The sequence below is a fragment of the Megalopta genalis genome, chromosome 10, assembly GCF_051020955.1.
Source record: "Megalopta genalis isolate 19385.01 chromosome 10, iyMegGena1_principal, whole genome shotgun sequence".
NCBI classification, from domain to species: Eukaryota; Metazoa; Arthropoda; class Insecta; order Hymenoptera; family Halictidae; genus Megalopta; species Megalopta genalis.
In genome coordinates, this window is record NC_135022.1 from 10146307 (window position 1) to 10170260 (window position 23954).

The window sequence follows — 23954 nt, forward strand, 5'->3', positions numbered from 1 at the left end:
ATGCTTTATCTTGAAATTGTTGTCTAAACAATGGACTGTTATCGATTTGTAATTTTCATTTACCGCGGTGTTGTTTATCATTTACAACACCTGGCAAAATGTTTCTGATCATATACACTTGCACAAAATTTACAAAGCATATTCGAGTTAAAAAAATGTTCCTTTATGCAGGCAAGACGAACGAAGAACGTAGATCGGATCCGAATAAAGTAAATAATTCAATTTTTCATTTATTATCGAAAATAATCCAGATAAGAGAATAAAATGTTATGTGGAAAAAAAGTTATACCTTTGAATGCCTCAAGCGGAGAAAGAAATCGTAAACACAACTCGTGTCTGTGAAAATGTAAACATACGCTTTTACCGCTCAGGCATCTGAAATACAATGATTCGCGTTAATATTCGGACCACGATATTGTTAGAAGAATTATTGCTCCTTTTTATTGTTTACGATAGTAATCAATTGTTTTCTCATATAATAAAGCACTTCTTAAAGTAAGTAGAAACATAAATTTTGTTTATTTATTGCACATGTTCTTTTGTATAATAAGCGATAAACAAGATTGTGACAAAATTTAACGTCGCAAAAATATTCGGACAGTGAATGTGAATTACATTAATTTTACATAAAATGAAAATCTGTTTAATCATGTCATCACAATATTAATATTATTATTTAATATATTTCAATACATCTTTTATTATATCGTATCTTTATATTTCAATATAATAGTTAATTTGATTATATCGTAACCTTAATTCTTATTCTTAATCTCATTCTTAGTGCGTAACTTTTTCAATGTATATACTGGGATCGTTCAAGCCGCTCGAATATTCGAATATTCCGACAACCATAGTACAAATACGTATTTCTGTATATGTATATGTACTTGGTTCATTGTATCGTGAAAGATTCAAAGTTTAATCATTACGAAGAAAATTCAAACAAAAAAATGTTATCTTGCCTTCTTTGTATACATAGAACCCGCTGAGTTCGTTGTGTCTTTCTCTTGATCATCTTCCGTTCTCTTTTTAAAGCAACTGCGCGAAGGTGGATGCACAGCAGAATGGTGAGGATAGAAATGTTCTTGAATTGAGTGAAGAAACAGCTTTTGAATCGAGTTCTTGACTGTAGGGAGAAATAAGGAACAAGGGGTGTAAACTACAAATATCTTTACCATGCAATGGTCATACAAAGTCTGTTCTAAATAAATGTTATTACATGTAGAATGATTTGTTCGCTCTCAAATAAAAAGGAAAACAAAACAAGTGTAAATTGAAATAATTAAATGGCGCATATAGCTAACAGATTGATAACAATTTTTGTATGCAACATTCGTAAGCTCAGCTTCTATTCGCACGATTGCCCCACCCTCTCCTATGCATATCCTTGTATTCGTCCATGGCCCGCATCTGTCTCAACGTTTCATCGTCGTCGTCTTCGAGCAATTCTTCTTTTTTAATCTCTTCCTGTTGATCGTTACCGCTCGAGTTTGCCATGTCTTGCAAACATTTGGTACCAGCCTTCGCCGGATCCGGCCAGCTTCAACGAAGAAACATTAACACGATTAGAGTTTGTCGGTAGAGGAAAAAAAAAACTTTAATGTTCATACTAACTCTCCGTCCTTCACACGCTGATCATAAAATTCTTGGACCGTGAGAACAGGTAAACTGGGATAACCAGCTCCGAATACTTGTTTCTGTAGATCGTCTCGCGTAATAATGATCGGCTGCAGTTTGCTAGCGGACGGTTTATGCTTCCGCGAGGTTTGAGAACCCATAGTTTCGTTTTTTCCTACGTGTTTCATGTGTTCTAGAATCGGCTTCTCAGCCGCTAGCATGCTCAACTCTTCTATTGCCGAGTTTACATACAATTTAACGAGTGTCGTGAAATAATCCCGTTTTTCCTCATCGTCGATGTTCGGGTTGTCTAAATTATTCTTCAGAATCTCCAAACGCGATTCTAATTCCTTCTGCTCCTTGTATCTCTGCAGTTTAGTGTTTCTGCGGTGTACCTTGAAAATGTCCAAAATAAACAATAGTTTCATGAGTATGTAATTAGAACATACCATTACTTTAAAACATACCATTTCGGTGATTGCTTCCGCGTTTGAACGATTCCTCCCGGGATCGTGTTCCTTATCTTCATTCGACTGGAGTTTCGGTAAATTGACATCTGTCAAACCGTACGATTTCACGCGGTTCAAGAAGTCGACGAAATAAATTTCGGCCACGTTAACGATATGCATTCGATCATCCACGTTGCAAATTTTCGTGGCAAGCGTACCAAGGAGGGCCGGAAGCAACAAGTACTTAATATTTTCCGTGGGCAGTTCTTCAAAATTCTCATTTTCGCTGAACATATCCACTGCGGAAACCAGCCTCGTTGCGTCTTCCATCATATTCATGGCTCGTTTGACGTCGGACTATCGTAAAAAGAGCAAACATGTAATACGTTACAACGACGATGAATTAAATCGAAAAGAGGTTTTCTATTCTGTACCTGAATTTTTGTGCTGTTTGTAGGTTGATCCGTCTTATTGATATCGTTGTACAGCTCGAACGCTTTATCAAACAATTCTGACAGCGTCGCGGCATCTTTGTCGTCGCTTTTCGATTCCATTATATTCTCTACCGAGGTCATAGAGTCGTCGGTTTGACAGTTCTTGTTCTCACCGTTTACCAATTCCTTGTACCGGAAAAAAACAAACTCTCGCGATAAAGGTTATGGTCGACGACAGTTCGACCCGAAGTTGCCGCTAACCGCCAACAATTTTCGCTAGGACTGCGATATTATCGACAGAGTTGAAAGCGATTCTTTCGAATTGACGGAACAGACTCGAGATTCAAGCTTGAGGAGATTGATGTCGATTCGATCGGTTAGAATTAATTTTGTGTCGGGTATCAAATAAATCAAATACAATTATTTCGTAAAGGTTCGTTTCTTTCATGTTTTGCTACCTTTTCCTGCGACAATCGTTTTCGCTTTCGTTGCGAAATTTCCGCGTGTTCTGAACATTTAGTCGAAACTCTGTTCACGGAGAGTCACTGTTAAAAGAAACAACTTATACTGGCGCGTGACGAGTTCGGAGATTGGCGCGAGAGCACGTAAAAAACGGAGAAGGCACGATCAGTAGAATGGGTATGTTTCCAGGCATACGGTTCGCACTTATCGAACACGTTTTATGCCTCGTATATCCGATTAGCGGTCGTTTTAAGGAATAAGTTCGAACTTGGAAGCACGCTGGCGAGGACTGTGGCGAAAGGCAGCATGCACGCTGCCCAAATTGGCGGATTCTGGTCAGGCAAACTTAATCGCAGAAACGATCACTGCGGCAACGCTTTGCACTGTTTACAATTCTCCATTTGCTCGTCGAATTCTTCAATCTGTAGGGTCATCTCGAAAAATCTGTACTTGTCATGGATGTTCCTCGTGGCGATGCGCAATATGTCCTGAGGCCTCGTACCTGGTTCTAGAAACGAGCAGGAGAGTCGCGTTAATTTCGACCATCGATAAGAATCAACGATACGATACGATTCACGTAATCGCATACTTATCGCTAGATGCGCGGACAACGCGGTTTTGTCCAGAGAAAGCGCCCATATGCGAAGATTGTGTACTTTGACGACGCCGTTGATATTCATAAACGTGCTCTCGACTTGCGAGTAATCGAATCCCTTCGGAATTCCTTCCATCAAGACGTTCATCACGTCCTTGATTATGGCAACCGTGGTCAATATGACCAGAAGCGAGAATAGAAAAGTACAAATTGGATCCACTATCTTCCAAGTTGGCTGAAAAATGATGCGAGTTTAACGATGTGAAATTTAAAATCGTTTTTCCTCGATTCTATCAAAAGAGCTAACGTCGCGTGTACCTTGAAGTAAATGATCACCGCCGCGACGAAGACGCCTATGCTCTGAATGAAATCTCCAAGAACATGAATGAAGGCGGCACGCACGTTGATGTTGCTCTTGTCCTGATCATGAGCTTCGTGGACGTCCGTTTGGTTTTCCAGGTTTCCGAGCTGGCTCGATTTCGACCGCGCGTATTCCTCCTGATGACTGTGGCCATGGCTGTGGCCGTGCTGGTGTAACGACAGGCCCATTCTGTGCGGCACAATGTCGATTAGATCTCGAGAACAACACGATTCGGAGAGAAAGGAATTCTATCTGCGTATGCATGTTCTATCACTGACACTAGATTTACCGCGACACCAACGATGGAAGAGATCAACATCACGGTGGCATTCAGTTCGAAGTCCTGGTGGATGATTCTCTCTACTGCCAGATAGAACAGAATTCCGGTAACCACCCATATCAATAGTACCGAGGTCAGAGCACCGATCACCTGAAACGATCCGGTCGGTTATTAAATTACGATTCGCTTCCAATGGAAAACTGATTGCAAATATTATATACCCACCTCCGCTCTATACCATCCGAACGGCATTTTCCTAGTTGCTGGTCGACTCGAGACCCATATCGAGAACAACGATATCATGAACGACGCGAAATCGGTCAGTAGATGCGCAGCATCCGTCGCTATGGCTAAACTATGCGACAATATTCCACCTGGAAGAAAAAGGAACCGGTCGTTTCGTTGACAAATCGTTCTAGTTTTCCAATAACCAAAGCTGCGCGTAGTATTATTATTGTATTACCTACGATTTCTGTGATCATAAACATTACACACAGCGTACTGGCGATCAGTAATTTCTTTCTTGCTTTCTTATCGATCTCCTCGTTTCTTTCCCTGTGACAATGGTCGTCCGGTATCACTGCAGCAGCGACAAGAACGTTCTAATTATCACAATCAATGGGCGAGTGCGCCGTTCGCGGCGACCGCGTTTAAGTTGAATTCGTAAGTCCTTACTCGAAGGATGTTTTCGGTAACCGGAAGTTGTCATTTCGTCGACTGGACCACCGCCGCCGCCTTTCACGACCGTGCAGCAGCCGGAAAGCTTCCCATGAACGCAAAAGATCACCTGCCTAGGGGACGTCGGTGCGATTTCCTCGGGATCGTTATTGTTCGGCGGAATGCTGGTCCCGTATCCATACACGGCCTTGTCTTTGAATCTGCGAAACATTTCAGAACCAATTAACCGATCGCCGCTGCAACAATATCGGGCATCGAGACACACTTCGAATTTCGAGCAACGACCAGCTAGATTGTCCAGGCCGTTCATTTTACCCAGCAAAAAATGCTTCCGGCGTTACTCACGAGATATCAAACTGTATACGGAGTACTTACGCTTTAGGCCTTGGTCAGCTGTGCACAACCTTGGTAATGAGAAATAATATCGGCAACGAGGAACGACGAACACCGTTTTTGTTTTCTCGTATGCCATTCTTACCAATCGATCGCAATGAATGCAAGATTTCTATGGGCAAATATTCATTTCTACGGTCGCTTGTTCACACGCTTCGGTTCAGAACAGCATTAAATTGTTGATAAATAGGTACGACACGTTCATAGAAAACGAGCATAAAAATTTCATTTCATTATTATTATTATTTATTTGCAGCACTTCGGCCAGGATGATACACTTGAGACGCAGCGAAATGCAAGATATTCAGGAAATTCATTATTTTCTTTTTTCTGTTGTTAAGCAAACACTTCGGTTGCAATATCGAAGTTAAAATGGGATTAAATGAAGAAAGATAATTATTTACGACGGCGCCAAACCACGCACCAGAACATTCACTATGCACATTTTTACTCCTTTTCTTTTGCCCGGCCATTTTTTTTTACGGCTTCAGCCATTCTCTTCGTCTCATATTTTTCGTTAATAATTAATAATAATCCTCGTAATTGGACCGATACTGATTGACTGAGAGTCACCACCATACTTGGAATTCGACGGAGTTGAAAACACGGTATTCCGTTTTTAACCACACACACACACACGAGCGCGCGCACTTACCGACGAACACACATGATCTTATAAATACGCACGAATATTAGAGACAAATTATCACGTCTACGGCATTCGCACTGCCAACGAGTCAACACGTGCACAGTCTCAAAGTTAGCGTTAGCTCGACAGTTCCTAATCGTTTCATTAATTTTAATTTTGTCAGATTCTTAAGAATAGAACTATTCCATTTTTCGTGTCTTCCTCCGGTTATGATTTTTATAATCGCGTATTCGCGTTGTGCAACACTCGACGACCGTTTCGCGACTAAATCTGTGTACGAATGCGTAAAAAAATAAATTGTCAAGGACTCGAGGGTACCATTCGTTTAACTGTTTACTTATACGAGGAAATACGTGAGAATGATCAATGGCGAAATACGGTAAATTCTCCCTAATTGGCGCTCAGATTGTGCACGAACAAAAAAATGCACGATTCGAAAAGAGGAGATACGATTATTATTATTATTATTATATTATTATTATATTATTATTATTATATTATTATTATTATATTATTATTATATTATTATATTATTATTATTATATTATTATTATTATATTATTATATTATTATATTATTATTATTATTATTATTATTATTTTATTTTATTTTATTTTATTTTATTTTTATTATTATTATTCGAGCCTTGCGGCTCGAATTTTTATAGTTGCCGATTGTCAAACAATTATAAAAACGAGTCGCGAAGCTGGAATAATCGTACCAAATTGTCATTTTTAGGGGCACAATCTGAGCGTCAATTAGGGAGAATTTACTGCTGTTCCGTGATTGTTAATTACGTTCTGTGAGCAGTGAATACCCGATGTTTTCCACCGAGGAGGAATCAATTCTCCGTCGCTGATCCGTTCAAATTTGTTAAGTATGTACCTCGTCCGTTCTACATGCTCGACATGGACTTTCTACTGGAGATTACGGTTTTGAACGTGTATTTTATGTACAGGTCTGCTTAATACACACGTTCACAGATCCGTGTTATTGTTAATACACATGTATGCACGCGTATATCGGTACACGCGTGTTAAAAATGACACGGATCAAAGCATGTGAACATTAATTATACGTGTACGCATGAAACAGAGATCACTATTCTATACGAATAACCCATAAACCCATTGTTGACATTTTAAGTAAAAGTGTCAAGCAGAATTCGAAAGTTCACTTATTAGTTTTATATTATTATATTATTACATTATTATTATTATATTATTATATTATATTATTGTTATTATATTATTATATTATTGTTATTATATTATTATATTATTATTATTATATTATTATATTATTGTTATTATATTATTATATTATTATTATTATAGTATTATATTATTAGTTCACTTATTATATTTATGGAAAATAAAAATTTCTGGAAGAGAATACGCGTGGTTCAAATATTCGAAATTCAAAATCAGACTTTCCTTCGGGTCAACAAGATTGCGTTTTATGGTGTCTGTCTACTGTTTTCCTATGTATGCAGTTCCTTTTGTCAACGTGCAAAAACAGTTTGCTGCTGTCTGACAGAGATAACTTTGCTATCGATAAGACATACGTATGTTTAAAAGTGTTGCATTGTATATGCAACGACTATGTTTATCGAGCTTAAAATAGGACACTTAATGGCCCCGTAATTATTTATAATTTCACACTTTAAAATTTTTAATGTATAAGTAGGGCAGTGTAACAACTTTTGCAAGTTAACAAATTCTTTAACAAACAATCTCTTCATGGGATGGTAGCTTCATTTTAATTTCGCTCACATAAATACAATAACGAAATAGTTTCAATTACTAATAGTTTCAACTACCAAATAGACGTAATAAACAAATGATGACCGCTATAAAACTGATGAATGAGTCTTCTAGATGTTACGAGTTAAATAAGACCTAAATAACACAATTTTGCCTTTTTAACTACCAAATATTAAAATAGTTTGTTCGCAGCAAAAACGTGCTATAAAAGTAACGATCTTTCGAACAACACTTGGAAACATGAAGTAATTCTTCTAATTTACTCAATTGTTATCGTTCCCCTCACATCGTAACACGTTTTTTCGAATATAAACAGAACAGAGTGTTGCAGTCGCGAGTACTTTGAAAGAATGATATTCATCTGAAATTGAATTATAGATATGAGCCGTTTATTTTGAAAGTGGCATAAGTCACTTTGTTTTTAAGTCGATATGTTTAAGGGTTGCGTTTTAACACGTTTAAAAATATGGATGCTAACTTTCGAGAAGATTTACTTGTATTTGTTGTCTCAGGATACCGATATTTTTCTCGGTATAAATAATTTCGTATAAACATTATAAAATCACCGCTTTTCGTTACGGTAAAGTGACTAATGCCACTTTCAAAATAAACGGCTCATACATCGAAAGCAAGCACTATCTTTTTGCTTCGTTTCTATCTACGAGAGTTCATCTCGATCCATTTACATCGCACAGCTCTGTCCCCGCAAATTTGATTCGCGACCTTTCATTGTTAACGCAAATGGCATGCACACAAATCGTTGCCTTTCTTCTTCCCTTCTTCGTCCCCTTCACAACGGAGGACACAAAATATCGCGTCAAACTTTGACTCGGGATTTTCTTACATTAACTATCGCATTAAAGAATTATGCCTACAAAATCTAAATCGTACGTTTCATCATAATACTTGCTATATACTGTTCGATAAATCGTGAAATATTCTGAGATACGTCTTATGACGTCACAGGTGACTGCCATTGGTCGATATTAAACGGAATATTTTTACTCGGATCCTGTCAAATCATTCAATTTATTCTCAAGGGACGCGTTTAATCGCTCTTCTTCATTTTCACGACTAATTCCATACAATGTTCACTAAGGGGCTTCCGTTCACTGTGACGGTGCTACTTTTTCTATTATCATTTTACTGGCAGTCATCGACCAAACTGTATCAACGTGTTCCTGCATTTATTTTCTCTACCCCGTTCTCGGCGGCTAGACTGCGCTCAACGTGCAACCACAACAATCGCTGCTGAATAAACAGATTTGTATAGAATTATTCTAATAGAATTCAAGATAGACTATATATTAATTATTATATTATATATATTATATAATAATAATAATAATAATAATAATAATAATATATAATAATATAATATTAATAATATATATAATATAATATTATAATATATATAATATAATATAGTATATATAATATATAATATAAAATAATATATATATAGTATTATATATTAATTATTATAGAATTCAACAGAGATTTTACACTGTTCCGTAGCGGGACCATTTACCGAGAGAGAGTAAGTTTCCCGGATTTCGTCTCTTCGTTCTTTTAAGCCTGAATTTACACGATCGTTCACAATCTACATATCGATGCTGTCCTTCATTTTCCCTTTGATTGCTTGATTTTCTTCTCCTTTTTATACAACCAATCCTTTTACCTTTCGAAAATTACGATAATCCGTCATCCTTACAACAAGTTTACAAATTAATTCGTGATCCTCGCAATCGTAACTTCATCTGAATTCAAGTCTCCTCTCAGCTCTCGGTCTGTCATACTATCATCGATCGTCTCTAAAATCAAGCGTGCGCATAGAAAACAATAGGCGTTGTTTTTTTTTTGTAAATTCACGGAAGATTAACCGGTACACTCTAATGAAACTGATAACGGGTACAATTAAATATTCTTGCACGCGCGAACGTCTGATCAAGATACCATCGCGTTCGCGGAGACAATGATGTTCAAAAATCGCGATTCGCGAAATCTCCGTTATCCGTCGCATGCCGTCTCCAGAGATTCCAGTCGATCAAGAACGCCCCGATCGAGGCGGTTCGAGGTTTCGGGCATCGCGTTCTTCGGCAAAAGCAGAAAACAATTCGCTCGACCGTCGCGCGAATCGCGAATTGGTTGTCCCGGATCGCGATCTCGGGATCGCTGGAATCTGGCGACCGCGTTTACGTGACTCAATTTGTTGTTGACCTGTTGCCGTACGATTGCTATCGATGCCTTGTTAAGTCGTTATCTGACGGCGAGATAGCCGTGACGCCGTGTGCAAAAGCCTATTCGTTGGGCCGTTATCGATAACACTGTCCGACAAAATCAAACTTCTTTTTCTGGGTTCCTATAGCCACTATGAGATTCTTGTAGAGCTTCGCTCCCTGAACAAGAATCCGAAAACCGAATTGCTCCGTCGCCCTCAGTTTTTTTAAGTAAACGAACTTTTGTAAAAACCCAACATTTTCGAGAAAAATGAGGTATCGCATGAGAAGTACAAACGTTAGAAAGTTCTAATCGGTGTTGAAAGATAGAGGAGAGTTTCCCGAATATAGTGGCATGCAATTTGTTAATTGTTTTTGTTCCTAAATAGCAATGAATTGATGTCAAAGTTTGAAAAAGCGTCGACGCGAGCAGTTTCTGCGCAATATTTTTGTATTTTTACGAAAAGTTTTTTGTTCGCCACGAAAACTCTACCCAGGATCGGATTCTGTAGACATTTCTGAAGAAGAAACGGCCTCATAGAAGTGTCGGAACGATGTACATTTCGAGTAGATCGAGAAAATGTTCGTCGGCAACATGTACACGACGTTTTGCCGCCATGTGCTTCGCTGCTCGCTTCTCTCTGTCCGACAGGGCCGAGCCATAGCTTCCCATAGATCACCCATAGGTAATCAACACCGATGGAGGGATCCAATGGGGCACCCACTTAGCGTGTGGGGCGTGCCATTTTTTTTAGTACTTCAATGTGCTGTCTTCTTTTACATATTTTTATGGATAATAATCGCCGAACTGTGAATCATAAATTAAAAATGGAGAAATAATAAAAGAAAAATAATGAACAAAAAATATTCATTTTATTCTGAATTTGTTCGAATTACAAGTATATCATGTATACAGTTATCATTTCAATTATAACGATAATACGATCATGAATAAATAATCATTTTCAAAACGTTAAACTTCTTGGGACATATCGTTAAATATATATTTAAATATCTATTTAATTATATGGCGTAGAAGTCAAAATTATACTAGTGTTAGAATACTTTCGTTACCAACTCCAAATACTCTGGTGTGATTTGTTTTCGTGAAATATATCACAGTTTGGTGATTATTGTCCACAGAAATATGTAAAAAAAGAACCAGAACATTGAAGTGCTAAAAAAAATTCAAATATTATTTACGAAAAGTGGGTGCCCCAGTGGATCTTACCATCGGTGTTGATTACGCTTCGGCCCTGTCGAACAGAGAGAAGCGAGCAGCGAAGCTCATGGCGGCAAAACGTCGTGTACATGTTGCGGTCGAACATTTTCTCGATCTACTCGAAATGTACATCGTTCCGACACTTTTACCGGGTCGTTTCTTCTTCAGAAATGTCTACAGAATCCGATCCTGGGTAGAGTTTTCGTGGCGAACAAAAAACTTTTCGTAAAAATTCAAAAATATTGCGCAGAAACTGCTCGCGTCGACGCTTTTTTAAACTTTGACATCGATTCATTGCTATTTAGGACCAAAAACAATTAATAAATTGCATGCCACTATATTCGGGAAACTCTCCTCTATCTTCTAACACCGATTAGAACTTTCTAACGTTTGTACTTTCCATGCGATACCTCATTTTTGTCGAAAACTTGGGGTTTTTACGAAAGTTCGTTTATTTAAAAAAACTGAGGGCGATGGAGCAATTTAGTTTTCGGATTCTTGTTCAGGGAACAAGAATTTACATCTACATATCTACAAGAATTTCATAGTGGCTATAGGAACCCAAAAATCGTGCCGAGAGCGGCGTGCACGGTGATCCGATCGAGCCTGATCACGTGCGACGCGATCGTGTAATTTCGTACACGATGCACGAAATTATACGCAATGGACAGAAACCGATCCATCACGGAGAAACCAATTAATTACACGCCTCTTTGCGTTTCCTCTTTCGTTCGCGATACGCGGCGGCATGCTATCTGCTCTCTTCCTGCCCCAACCCCTCCCCGACGCTCCTCCGTGAACGGAGAGACAAAACCGTGAAAACACGAAAACACGAAAAGAAGAAAACAAGAAAACACGAGCCACGCTTCGGGAATCCCTTGGTGCGTCGCCAATGGCGCGCCGATTCGTCGAACAGTCGAACAGAATTTATTTTCGTCGGAAGTATACGTCGCGGTCTAAACGATATGGCATTGCGGCACCCTTGCCTCCTCGTGGTTCGGCTACTCGGTTACATGCATGGTTACCGGGGTACGCGACGCCCCCCACCGATTGGACAAGTATCGGTGAACACAGGTAATCGCCGTTTAATCGCGAACTCAACCGCGCGTCACCGACGATCGCGGATCATGAACCAATCGTAACCCGATCCACGCGTCGCGATCGCGATATCAACGAACTATAATACCGTTTCCTCATTCCCGTTCCACTACCCTCGATCCGTTGCTAACGATAGCCGAGGAGGATCAATTCGATGGTCCGTGAAAATAATGCAGCAATTCGCGTTGCACAAGTGGTAGAAAAATGCTTCCTGGAATGGAGTTGACATTTGTTCGATGCGAGTTGGCGAAACAGTGGAGGACAATTTCGAAATGAAAACGACTCGGAACGTTGTGGTGTAGAGAAGATAAACAATATCGAAAATAAGAGATCTCAGTTTTCAAATGTCACAAATACAATGATCGGAATTCTTTAATCTACGGCCAGCTTACGGGCGCTTACGCGTTGCTTATAATCTTCCTCGAATGACGTCCCGCGAATAAAGTACCTGGTGTCTTATCGAAATCTAGGATTTGCCTTGTCGGGTGACCTTTTCTCTTGCCGTACAACTTCCACCTAGAACCGACAGATCGAAGAGCACGGCAATGCCTCGATAACACGACGGTCGCGGTAACGGTCACTCTATTACACAGTATGTATTTGTCCGTCGAATGATCTTCGGCGATTGTTCGTACGGTTTTGTATATACTTTTCTATCCAAACGGCCGTCTCATTCTCTTCGGAATAGGTAGCAGAATGCAAAATAGTTGGCAATGTTATCTGGACGACATTATACGTTACGACCGGACATTAAGATCGTCGATGTAGAAAAAAAAGGAAAAACATCGGCAGCCTGGAACGCGGTTGAAATTCGCGAGGTGCACGCTGCGGAACCTCGCGCCGATGTATTTACGTGCTTGGTGGGGGAAGGAGGGGATAAAGGCTTGGCTCGATCGAGCGATCGAATCGACGCCGAAACGGATCCGGAAGATAGGATATTCGAACTCACAGCTTGATAGTCTCGTCGTCCATGTTCCTTGGTCCGATGCGCCGTGGGCGCAGTCTCCTTCGATCGTAAGGTTCGCCACGGAGGATCGATCCGACACGGTCGATGCCGGCGATCGATCGGTGCGAAAATATGAGGGGGGGACAAAAAAATGAAACGAAGACGCGAAAGCGAACGCGAACCCGAACCGCGAGCCGCGATCCGCGAAAGCAAGGGCGAAGGCGACCGCGAACGTTAACACGAATATGGAATTCGGAATACCAAATACGAAATATAATGTCCGACGGGGAGGGGGCCGCGACTCTAGAAACGAGCTACAAAGTCGGCCGAGAAAACGATTTCGAGTTGCCGTTAGGTCTCCGGTCGACCGGTGACCAACAGACACGGATGGACTGCACGCGCGTCACTAGTTACATAAACAAGAAAACCCGGTTGCCACTTCATGCCGTCGGTCTTTTAGTAGAAAATCCTCTGTCCAGTCTAGTCGGTTTGTTTTAACAGATAACTTAACTTAACTCTCGATGAGTTTCCTCCCACTCTCATCGATACTCCGCTGCTCTCTCGCTCACCTCGCACCGCTCCTTGCCCCTCCGTCCTATCGCAATTCACCGAGCTGATTCCTCTCTCGTTCCTCTCCCGTTCCTCCCGATCGGCATCCGCCCCTCCTCAACCCCAACGGGCCCACCTCACCCTCTCCTTTTCGATCCGAGCAGAAGAGAGTCGGTCCTCCTCTATCTGCTTCTGCTTTTCGAACCTACTATCTACCCATCCTCTTCCGTCCCTCTCCCACTACCGCTCCCGCTCCTTTCCATTGTCAGCCCGAGCGTACTCGTTCGCTGTCATCCGTCTCGTTCCCTCGCACGCGGCACCAGCGTTCACGTAGTCCTCGTATCGCGCAATGCCGCCGGCTTTCTTTTTCCTTCCTCGTCCGTTTCCTCGATCGACCGTTCGAACGATCGCTTCCGTTCGAACCGTAGCTCTGCGCACGCGCGAACGGTCGATTCCGATCGACGCGGATCGTCGCGTCCGTCCGTTCCACGTCGTTCTCGCACGCGGTTCTGATCGAGGCGAAGCGTTCGCGAGCGCGTTCGTTTCGCATCAAAAACATTCCATGCAAGCATCCCGTCGATCGGCTCGTTGTAAATTCACGAATAAACGGTTCAGTAATTACCGATAGACGTTGGTCGCGTTAAATTCTTCTCGGTCGGACGTTAACGTGTTGCAACCACCGCAAACCTAACTGCGGGCGTTTCAATAACTTTCCTATATCCAAGAGAAACTCTATAATTTCGTATAACAGAAGAGAGTCTCCGGAGAAGTAATTGCTTCTCGTTGCTTACTAGAACGCTGGAATCGCAGTTCGAGGCACCACGCGGTCGATTCAACTTTTCGTTTAAATTTCTCGTACAGAAATATTCTATGTACATTTATCATCTTCGAAACTATCAGCCGACGAAGCGAGATAACAACCGAAGAAACGTGTCGCATCCGCCTCGTCTTAATCCCACTTAATACCTACAAGATGTACAATATTTATAGATTATTCGAGCTTACACAGGGCCGTATCGATATTCATATCTAGATACGAAGGAACGTACAGAACGTGAATTCTTCGATTTAGAACCCGTGGAATATATTCTATATCGGTCATGGTTTCGAAACATAAGTAAACATGAAGTATTGAATCCCGATTAAATTTCAAAACCAGCGAAATTACTCAAATAATTAAAACTATGTACGTACGATAGTGGAACAGGTTCGGTCATCGTTGGTACGTGTAGCTTCTCGTTCGAAATATGAAATCGCCGATCGTCCGAATCCGCGACAAACAATGCGGCCGTACCTAAGAAACAACAAACGCGCCGAGTGGTTTGCACGCTCTCGCGTGCGACGAATCACGACACGGTTTACGTGTTTTTCTATCGGCAAGAGATGTCATTAGAAGCGAACTAAACACTGTCGGTTTCTATCGCCGTGAAATCGTAGCAAGTTTACCACAATCTTAGAGCGAAACTGACGATGCGCCGTCGTCCTCTGTGCCGGGACAATTTCCTCGAGCCAACAAAGATCAACCTTAACTGTATCTGTACTGCAAACAGTGTGATTTTTAGTACACTTCTAACTAACACACGCGACCATCGGTATTTAGGTGTCTCGTGTATTTCCTTTCCATCGATATTGTCGGTATAGCCGTTGTCCAACGCGAGGAATGAGTATTCGAGAAAACCAGTTAGAAACGTTACGTGTTTATTTCTTACAACTATGCAGTAGACGATACAAAATCACAATCGCGTTATCCTTGCGAACCCGGATCCTCGTGTCCACGACCAACCACGATACCGCGAACAACGATCGACGACGTTTCAATTTATTTAGGTTCGAATTTTCGTTCGTATTCTTCGATCCTTTAACGGATATAAGACGCGCAGTGCAGAGATTGTACTATGAACGATTCAACATTGGGAATTAAATTGGTCGCAGACACCAAACGCTTCCCAATGTCGGCAAACTTTTGTAATAACGTTCGGTTACCTTATTGCACACATTGGCAATACTATTTTCATGACTGGTGCGCTGGCACCGTTCTCACAGCTCTTCGTGTTTCGCGTCTTCCGCAACTTCTTCTTCTTTTTCTTCTTCTTCTTCCTCCAAAATATCTGAAACGAGAAAGACCATGGAGAAGTTTGTGTCATGATCGCGTGTGCATGTGTATACGTGTATGTGTACCATGCTCATCTTTCTCGGTTTGTCTATTTTGGTTTTCCACTTTCTGTTGCAAGGTCTTTATCTCTTCGTCGTATCCCACCCATTCCGGCAAAATGCGTATGGCGGCCTGCAGTTTGGCTTCTTTCGTCATTGGGTTGTTACACTGCCATTTTAAAAGATCGCAGATCAGTATTACGGTAATTATATTCATTCAATATTTGTGCGTTCGATCTTCCATAAATAGGAAAGAAGTTCGCATTATATTCAGTATTATTATTAAGTTCGCATTAAGTTCAGTATTATATCAATTAAATATTTGTGCATTCGATCTTCCATAAATAGGAAAGACGTTCGCGTGTGATTTGAAATGGTTGACTTTACCAAATCTATAGTCTTCGCGTATTTCTTGGACGTATCGTCGCACCAAGTCTCGCACCACAGCCACTCCTGGGGCAGCGTTTTTATGGCTACTTGATGAATCATATTGTTCGGGAGATCCTGAAACGAACATCAAGAACGTTAAACGTTTCGTTAAGTAAAATCATAACGTCGCTGTTGTCATTGTAAGAAACAAACTTGATCTAAATTTGCCAAGCTGTTAGGATCTTGACTGAGTGCTTGATACTGTCCCCTCAATCTATCACCGGCAGCGATGCGTCGAAATCGTTTCAAGTGCACCACATACAACGCGCTAATGTGATAAGCGCGACCTTGCAAATGGCTTCGCCAATACCCTTGCTTCCAGAATCTAAATCCGTCCATTTCAGTCCTACTGTCGCAGAACGGAGTGTACGCGTACGGTGCTCCTCCCAGGTCCATCGTTGCCAATTCTTTCAAGTCCGCTCTCACCACCTACACAATTGGAAAATGGAGAATCGATCGAACCTTACTTTGTTCCTCTGATTATTCTATCAATGTTATCGTGTTCTCTAATACCTGATCGGCGTCCACGAATATAATCTTCTTCACGTTTAATGGAAACAGTACGTCCAGAAATAGTATTTTGTAGCCCCATATCGTTCTCTGCTTCTCAGTCTGTTGAATAAGCCAACGAGGCCACTTATACTGGACCAGCTCGTACTCGAAGCCATACTCTTTGGCCATGTGCGGCAAGAAATCCTAAGGGCATATATTTCAGTAACTTTCCGATTTCGCGCATGTATTTTCGTATTGTTTTGTCTTACCTTTAGCGTTGGTGAAAGATAATTTTTTAAAAACCAAAATTTGACAGGAGTCTTTGTGTGTTTTATGACGCTCAACATCATAATCTTCAGGAATCTTTCGTACAAATGACCCGATGCCAAGGAAAAGATGTTCAACTTCTCGTCTTCATCGTCGCTCTCTTCGTTCGCGGTGAACGGCCTAATTGAAAAAAAAACAGATGGGGTGAACAAGATGAAGAAAATTACATTCCATAAGCGGAAATTAAACGTTGTCGTTCGAATATGTGCCAGACAACATTTAAAACTAGGAGGGTACGTTGTGCGACGCAATTTATGTAAACGTGAAAAGCTTACCAAAATTTGGAAAAGCTAAAAAAACAGAGAACAAGTAAAAGTTAAAGTTCGAGAGCAACTGAACGACGTGTTGGTACAAGTATTTATTTAATTGATCTCAGGTGATCTTTCAAGCAATGCAAGACTACGTGATGAACGAACTATACGCGAGATCGTTCGAAATAGATCGGATAGGTCCAGAGTACCACCTACCTAGAAATGGAATTCCAAAATCCAGAATTCTTTTCATCCTCTGACAATAGATCCATTCCAATCTTGTCCGGTTTCTTGGATACTTTAACTTTCAACACGTGACTCCTTAACGAACTTATGACGACTTTGACGTCGTTACCCTTTTGTATAACATCTTGGCCACCGACGGTAGTAAAATCATATATTTCCGCCGATCGGCCTTGCCGAAGCCGCAGCAACCATTCTCCTGGATTAGCCTTCAGTTGAAAGTATCCCAAGTTCGCCATGACTATGGTGTCTACCATTAATGGTTGCTTCTCTGTGCCCAGAGTGAATTGCAATCCTCGAGGTGGATTTCCCATCAACGCTTCGAAACAGTGTCCTTCTAGCAATAAATGCTCCAATTCCAGCTCGCTGCAAGAAACAATGATTTACAACAAAGATTAGATCCGAGGATTATAATCGGAATTTTTAATCTCAATATGTATTAGTTACCTATGTACTCCAATCGCGACATTATCCAACTTAATATTATCCAAATCGTAAACGCTTCTGACTACTTCCACCAACCAGTTTTCGGGTGCATGGATGTTCTGCGTCAACAACGAGGAGGTGGGCAATTTCGTGAACTTTGCCATTGCTCCATTGATATGACCATCGGCGGAAAACTGTAAATGTGGCTCGAACACGAACCGATAGAAACTGAAATGATACAGATGTGTTAAGTAAATGGAGAAACAAACAAGAAGAGAGAAAGGAAGATACGTTTACCTTTTCAATGGCATATCGCTGTTCTTGTCTAAACAGTTCAGAAAAACTTTGATGTTGCAGTTAAGAGACTGCTGTAAAGTTTTTAAAATGGGACCCAGCTTTTGAGCACCGCGAGACACAGGATCCACGATGGCGACTAGAGAAAATGCCACTTCATCTGGATTCGCTGCTGGGATCTTTATGGAACTAAATATCGCAACTTATTAAGTTTCGTAATAATTCTTCCGTCACAGAATTGGCTTGATCTAGCCGTAATGGAACTCACCTGTGATCGTCACCGTGAAAGAGTACATCGAATCGACTTCGTGTCTGAGGATGCGACACCAACAATGACGTGATTTTCATAATCATATCATCCGTGACTTTGTTCTTTTCTGTGGAACAGAAAGTACGTACATTATTTTTCGTGAAAGTATGTGTCTGCTAACAACTTCAATTATCATACCATATTCATCGTCTTCGAGCAACTGTTCTTTTATTAACTTTTTAAATAACTTCTCGCCATAGCTACTGTGGCTGAATCTTTCCAACAGGGAGAGATCTTCGCTTGTAAATCCCTCGTTATCATCAAACGGTCCAACCAGTCTTCCATTGCATACAATTGCTCGTGCACCCGCTTCCATGTTCAACACAGCTTTAACGTATTGTCGATGTATAGAAAGTTCGTTCACTTGCTTCTTCAATTGTTCTCTCACAGCTTCGTCCTAATTTTCATTCGTCGCGTTCTTTAGTAGTGTGGAAACAATATAGGACAACATTTATTTGCTCCTTCTTACCTCTACTTGAAAATCCCCTTTGGCAATATCGTCTGCAAAGTTTTCCTGAATTACGCGACGAATAAAAGGCTTGGCCTCCTCTACAGGCAAGCTATTCAATGCAGCCAATACAACTTCATTAATATCAGGCTTGGCGTTCTGATAGTTGTCATTTTCGTCAGTTGTAGGGTTAACGATTATGGTGATTCTGATGTGAACATTGGATTCCTGATGAATTACAATGGACAATTGGTTAGGGTTTTTCCTTTACGATTAGATCGTGTATTTGTATGCAAATACATAGCTGTGTGACTTACTAAGTAGTCGAGAGTCTCGCGTAACAATAATCTGCCTGCTGGACTTTTTAAATCTGTTACGACCCAAAAGCTATACAAATGGTGTACGCTTGTGCGACGCGGCATATAAAGATAATGTAGTCTGTTCATCAACCATGTTGAGTAGTCCTCGGGACTCCACTTCGTGTAATTTTCATCGCTGGGTGCTGTTCCGATCAAGTTTAACCATGTATGCTTTTCTGCTTTTAAAATTCGTTCGTTTAAGCTACAAAATAACAAAGAATAAATTATAATTGAATACTACGAATGATAGACGAAAAAAAGTACGTACCGTGGCATAACGTTCGGTTGATTCATAATGTAATCAACGACATCGTCTCTTTCGGTCAATTCGCCCCGATACACTGCTTTCTGTAGCGCCGGGGTTTGCGACATGATAGTAGAGAGAACAGCTTCTTTGAACGAGTCGGCATTCAATTGGTCCGAGGACAATGGTACGCCGTTAATTAAAGCTTGCGGAAATTTTTTGAAACCAGATCGTTTTACGAAATCGCTGGCTAAATGACGTCCAACGTCGTACTCGGATTCCTCGCCGAGAATATAGTTGATATTGGCAGACACATCTTGTGCTTTTATAGCTTTCTTTACGCTGTCCAGGGTTGCTCCCTTTGGCCCAATATGATTTCCCAACTAAAACGAAACGCTATACCATAGTATCCAATTGTAACAAAACGGATAATTGAAGTTCAAAGGAAACTCTTACGTCTATCAAAAATTGTAGAGCCTGTATCGAACCTATAACCTCGGCAAAGTAATGATACGCACTGTTCACTGCAACACTAGGATCTGTTAATCCGATTGCCGAAGTATCAGAATTCGTTACAAATACAAAGCCCACTCGTAATGGGGTGGCATGCAAAAGTAAAGACTCTGCGAGAGATACCAGGGGGGTGGATTCCGCGCTTAATGGATCGATTATTAGAACCTGTGGAAAGATTGTATGAAATTCTCTGGAATCTAACACATTATTTTTGTTCACGAGTTTACAAACCAAATTGTACAAGTTTCTTCGAATATTCCGTAGCATTCCCGGAAAAGTTGGCCTCAGTAATTCTGTTAACCATGCCGGCCATCTTGCATATGTTGAATCCTGTTCGATATCATTTACCCAAATTATAGCCGAATCTCTTATATCCATTGCAAATTCTTGCTTATCCATATTTGTAGACAAATCTAATGACAGTAATTTGCTCATCTTCGTATTGCTGAATCCTACCAATGAAATTACATAGTAAATTTAGGTATTATAAACTGCCGCAACACGTCGAATCCCAAGGGAGAATCCGTCATACCAATTTTACGAAGGGATTCCATTACTCTGAGCTCGCTCCTCAGCGATTCCAGAAGACTGAGCACATCTACGGCGTCCAAATCAAAGAACAATCCATTCACAAAGAGCGCAGTATCGGTGGGTTGAATGTTCAAATTTAAAGAAAAAATTGCTTGATTCAGTTTCATTTCCTTTTTCATTTCGTTGTTTACTTTCGTCCTGATTAAAGACTTCGCCTATTAACAGAAAAGGACCAAAAATCAGTGTTCACCGGGTCAAAGGGAATAAAATCTCGGTTATCAAGTTTGTAGAGATATATTTACTTGCATGGGAAAGTTTTGCGAAATATCAGTCAAAACGTTAATAGCCTCGCTCATCGGAGAGTTCATTATCCTTTCAGCTGCCTGGTGACTTAGCTCTTGAAATTGCCAGACTTTTAAAGCACCAATTTCATGACTAGTTTCCAGTAAATGAGTTTGCAATTTATCTAACTCTGCTTGCTTATCAGGATACAAATTCCTACAAAGGTTAGAGCAATGAGATAAGTTTCAATAATCATCATTATAATTTACAAAAAATATAAACTAAATACATATCCACCTTACTTTAAAGTTATAAAGTTGATTCCATCTACTTCTTCCGTACCATCGTCAGACGTTTCAGAATCTTTGCCAGCATTATCTTTAATATCCGAATCATCCGTGGCTTTATATTCTGTAGACTTCATTTGCAATTCCACGCCATATCCTGATAAACGTACATTCTTATCTACTCTATCCTACAAAAATCGTTCAAAAAGAAAACGTCTAAATGATAGAAATTTATTAAAACAATTACGATGATCTAGGGGTAATACCTTTAAATAATGCCTCAAAATGTAATTGAACCCTTTGGTTTCTGCAAGGTGTTTCAACTTTTCATGAAAGGTTGCAAAATTTGGAGTTCCAACTTGTCCGTACAATATAATAACTTTTTCAGGCTGTTGAGATGCACGATAGCTATGATCTACACTGTAAGTATCAGGATTCAACCATGTCTCCTGTAAAACACATCCAAACTTTACATCTTGAATGAATACAATTCATGCTATTTATTTATTACCTGGTTAACTAGTTCTTCCAATTCTTCTATTGAACATGTGAATCTTCCGCCGATGTCCACTACATTATAACAGTCAAACTTGGAAATATTCTTATTTTGAGCCATTTGTGTAAACATTTCCACTCGTGCAGAATAAATACGCAAAGATAGTCCTAATTTAAGTAAAGCTACCTCTGACAGTGATAAAAACTCTTCGGCAAATGCAATAATAGCATTATAATTATCTCTCTCTGTAGCTGCAATGAAAAATTAAAAATCATAACGTTATAAAGAATAATTGCAACATACAATAGGTCAGAATTACCATTTCTAAAATCATTGTCAGCAAAAGTGTCTATAAATTTCCAAAAATAATTTGGACTTTCATCATGTAGATACTCGGCTGCTTCAAGTATCAAAGGTGTTTCTCTCCATTTTGCATCGATTAAAGTGGTCACATATTTATTGACTTTTTTATCTGCTTTGAGATGTGTTGTACATAAAAGTAGCAGACAAAATATTATATTTGACCACATCTGTAAACAACATTAAGTATTGTTAATAATAATACCATGTCAGGAAGAAAAGAAAAGAGAGGCAACATTCAACTGACACAATTATAATTATTGATAACAACTTTATGTAAAGGTATCATAACTCTCTAAGAATTTAACTTAACAGATTTTTCAACGATGCGGAAAATTACCGATAAATTAGTTGTGTATTGGTTACGCGTCCAACCGAGTAAGCAACACGTTAAACACGTCTATAGTAAATATCAATTTATGTTAGGATTAATATCTTTTTTTTTCGAAATTCAAACGTTAGAAAAATGACAAATCTGATCGAATTTCTCATTATAATAATAAATGCAACCGACTCAAATTTACAATCGATGGAAATCAATAGAAGTAATACATACTAATGTTGCACAGCTCTAAACACTAATACTAATGTTATACGTAAAAACGATTACCATAATAGACTTTACATACCTTTAGAATTGCAATAAAAATTATATTAACGAAAAAGAATCAAATAACATTGATAGCCAATCCATGCATTGCACGTGCCGGTAAATACCACACTGGTGGAAGAACTCGACGAGTTACACGCAAATGTACACGTATTTAAACACATATGTACACAAGATTACCATACGTGTGGCTTGGCTCACATTTACGAAATTTATATCGGTAACTCGCCGTAAGTGGAGCTAATTCATCAAAGAATCTGATCGCTGTACATAAATATTAATTAATGATTAACTCTATAAACATTTACGAATCGGTATACGTATAATTCGAACGATAAGATCCATTTAAAACAATGAATGTACATGTGCATACATACGGACATATGTATGTATGCATCGTTCATGAATTTTAATCTAGGCTTACCAACACGTTTCTGATAAAAGACCGTAAAATTTCCTAGATCTTTTTACCAAGAGAAATATCGTGTATAAATTGCAATCACTGGTATGCACAACATTGCAAGCCGCAAACTCGACTGAATTCCTCCCCGCTTCTGATTGGTTGAGACGTTGCACCGATGGTATCCCTGTGCCCTGTGCATGTGTACTTCCGTAGCACTTTCCACATTTGTGTGCACTTGTTTTAATTAAAATATGAAAATGTACCCTTTCTCTTCCATATAAGAGACTTTCAACATTACGCTCACCTTACGACGATTATTTAACAGTTTTTTTAAACTGAGTGATTAACAAGTAATTTTCTAAATTCCTAATCAATTCTTCAACCGCAATAAATATAGTTTCAATCATTAACAAAAAACATATATAATATGTATATGCATATTATATAGTACCTTCCTTCAGCATTATTATATAAAAACAAATGGTTAACAGTCTTAATATCGATGAGTAATTAAACACTTCCAAGTTGATTGTAAATTGAGTATAATTTAAAAACAATTAAAAGAAGTATTCGTATGAATGATTCGCTGTACGAGCAGTACAAAATTATCGAATATTTATTAAGACAAATTATTTTATTTTCTAGAAGAATATACAACGTAGAATTGCGTTGTTTTTTTTAGAAACTCGTATAGATGTGTACCACGTCGAATATCGTTGTATAAATGTCAATACGAAGCATGGTTTTATTAACTTTCTAAATATACGTACCGGATTC

At 39.6% G+C, this 23954-nt stretch overlaps 3 protein-coding genes and 1 long non-coding RNA gene across 11 annotated transcripts; 1 reads left to right on the forward strand and 3 right to left on the reverse strand.

The window, feature by feature from the left end:
- Positions 1-230: 230 nt before the first annotated feature.
- LOC117223303 (uncharacterized) lies at positions 231-1276 on the forward strand. Its single transcript, XR_004490903.2, has 2 exons — positions 231-495; positions 1039-1276. It is a non-coding gene; the product is annotated as an uncharacterized LOC117223303 (long non-coding RNA).
- Positions 1159-2761, reverse strand: Tap42 (immunoglobulin binding protein Tap42). The gene is made up of 4 exons (XM_033475513.2): positions 2504-2761; positions 2088-2426; positions 1618-2015; positions 1159-1543 (listed from the first exon to the last, which is right to left on the reverse strand). The coding sequence occupies exons 1-4, from the start codon at positions 2642-2644 to the stop codon at positions 1345-1347; spliced, it is 1077 nt and encodes a 358-aa protein (XP_033331404.2). The 5' UTR covers positions 2645-2761; the 3' UTR covers positions 1159-1344.
- Positions 2762-2923: 162 nt separating this feature from the next.
- LOC117223300 (proton-coupled zinc antiporter SLC30A2) lies at positions 2924-15067 on the reverse strand. Of its 5 annotated transcripts, none has more exons than XM_033475512.2 (8): positions 14916-15067; positions 4877-5079; positions 4665-4781; positions 4427-4575; positions 4200-4351; positions 3879-4110; positions 3555-3795; positions 2924-3473 (listed from the first exon to the last, which is right to left on the reverse strand). In XM_033475512.2, the coding sequence occupies exons 1-8, from the start codon at positions 14936-14938 to the stop codon at positions 3328-3330; spliced, it is 1263 nt and encodes a 420-aa protein (XP_033331403.2). In that variant the 5' UTR covers positions 14939-15067; the 3' UTR covers positions 2924-3327. The 5 variants fall into 5 exon arrangements, with proteins under 5 accessions (XP_033331403.2, XP_076380892.1, XP_033331401.2 ...); XM_076524777.1 differs by lacking the exon at positions 14916-15067 and adding an exon at positions 13742-13918; XM_033475510.2 differs by lacking the exon at positions 14916-15067 and adding an exon at positions 13176-13695.
- A 335-nt stretch (positions 15068-15402) lies between these two features.
- Uggt (UDP-glucose-glycoprotein glucosyltransferase) lies at positions 15403-23303 on the reverse strand. 4 transcript variants are annotated; one of them, XM_033475508.2, is made up of 25 exons: positions 23199-23303; positions 22794-23038; positions 22124-22334; positions 21820-22055; positions 21575-21757; positions 21324-21496; positions 21042-21237; positions 20741-20954; positions 20440-20660; positions 20152-20373; positions 19720-20078; positions 19410-19653; positions 19114-19320; positions 18783-19041; positions 18603-18711; positions 18338-18523; positions 18062-18268; positions 17588-17980; positions 17396-17410; positions 17063-17240; positions 16815-16997; positions 16455-16730; positions 16260-16376; positions 15900-16041; positions 15403-15829 (listed from the first exon to the last, which is right to left on the reverse strand). In XM_033475508.2, exons 3-25 carry the CDS (start codon positions 22332-22334, stop codon positions 15759-15761), a joined length of 4602 nt encoding a protein of 1533 aa, XP_033331399.1. In that variant the 5' UTR covers positions 22794-23038; positions 23199-23303; the 3' UTR covers positions 15403-15758. The 4 variants fall into 4 exon arrangements, with proteins under 4 accessions (XP_033331399.1, XP_033331400.1, XP_033331398.1 ...); XM_033475509.2 differs by lacking the exons at positions 22794-23038; positions 23199-23303 and adding an exon at positions 22505-22523; XM_033475507.2 differs by lacking the exons at positions 22794-23038; positions 23199-23303 and adding an exon at positions 22412-22468.
- Between the last annotated feature and the right edge of the window lie 651 nt (positions 23304-23954).

Excerpts from the sequence above, each read along its gene's own strand:
- Tap42 (XM_033475513.2), bottom strand. The coding sequence starts at position 2,644 with ATGACCTCGGTAGAGAATATAATGGAATCGAAAAGCGACGACAAAGAT. Across the intron at positions 2,016-2,087 it reads CGGAAGCAATCACCGAAATG|GTACACCGCAGAAACACTAA; the intron begins GTATGTTTTAAA and ends GACATTTTCAAG. Across the intron at positions 1,544-1,617 it reads CAGCGTGTGAAGGACGGAGA|CTGGCCGGATCCGGCGAAGG; the intron begins GTTAGTATGAAC and ends TCTTCGTTGAAG.
- LOC117223300 (XM_033475512.2), bottom strand. The coding sequence starts at position 14,938 with ATGACCGAACCTGTTCCACTATC. Across the intron at positions 4,352-4,426 it reads TCGGATGGTATAGAGCGGAG|GTGATCGGTGCTCTGACCTC; the intron begins GTGGGTATATAA and ends GGATCGTTTCAG. Across the intron at positions 4,111-4,199 it reads GGTGTCGCGGTAAATCTAGT|AATGGGCCTGTCGTTACACC; the intron begins GTCAGTGATAGA and ends TGTGCCGCACAG.
- Uggt (XM_033475507.2), bottom strand. The coding sequence starts at position 22,453 with ATGATACCTTTACATAAAGTTGTTATCAATAATTATAATTGT. Across the intron at positions 20,661-20,740 it reads GGAATCCCTTCGTAAAATTG|GATTCAGCAATACGAAGATG; the intron begins GTATGACGGATT and ends TTTCATTGGTAG. Across the intron at positions 20,374-20,439 it reads GAAGAAACTTGTACAATTTG|GTTCTAATAATCGATCCATT; the intron begins GTTTGTAAACTC and ends ATCTTTCCACAG.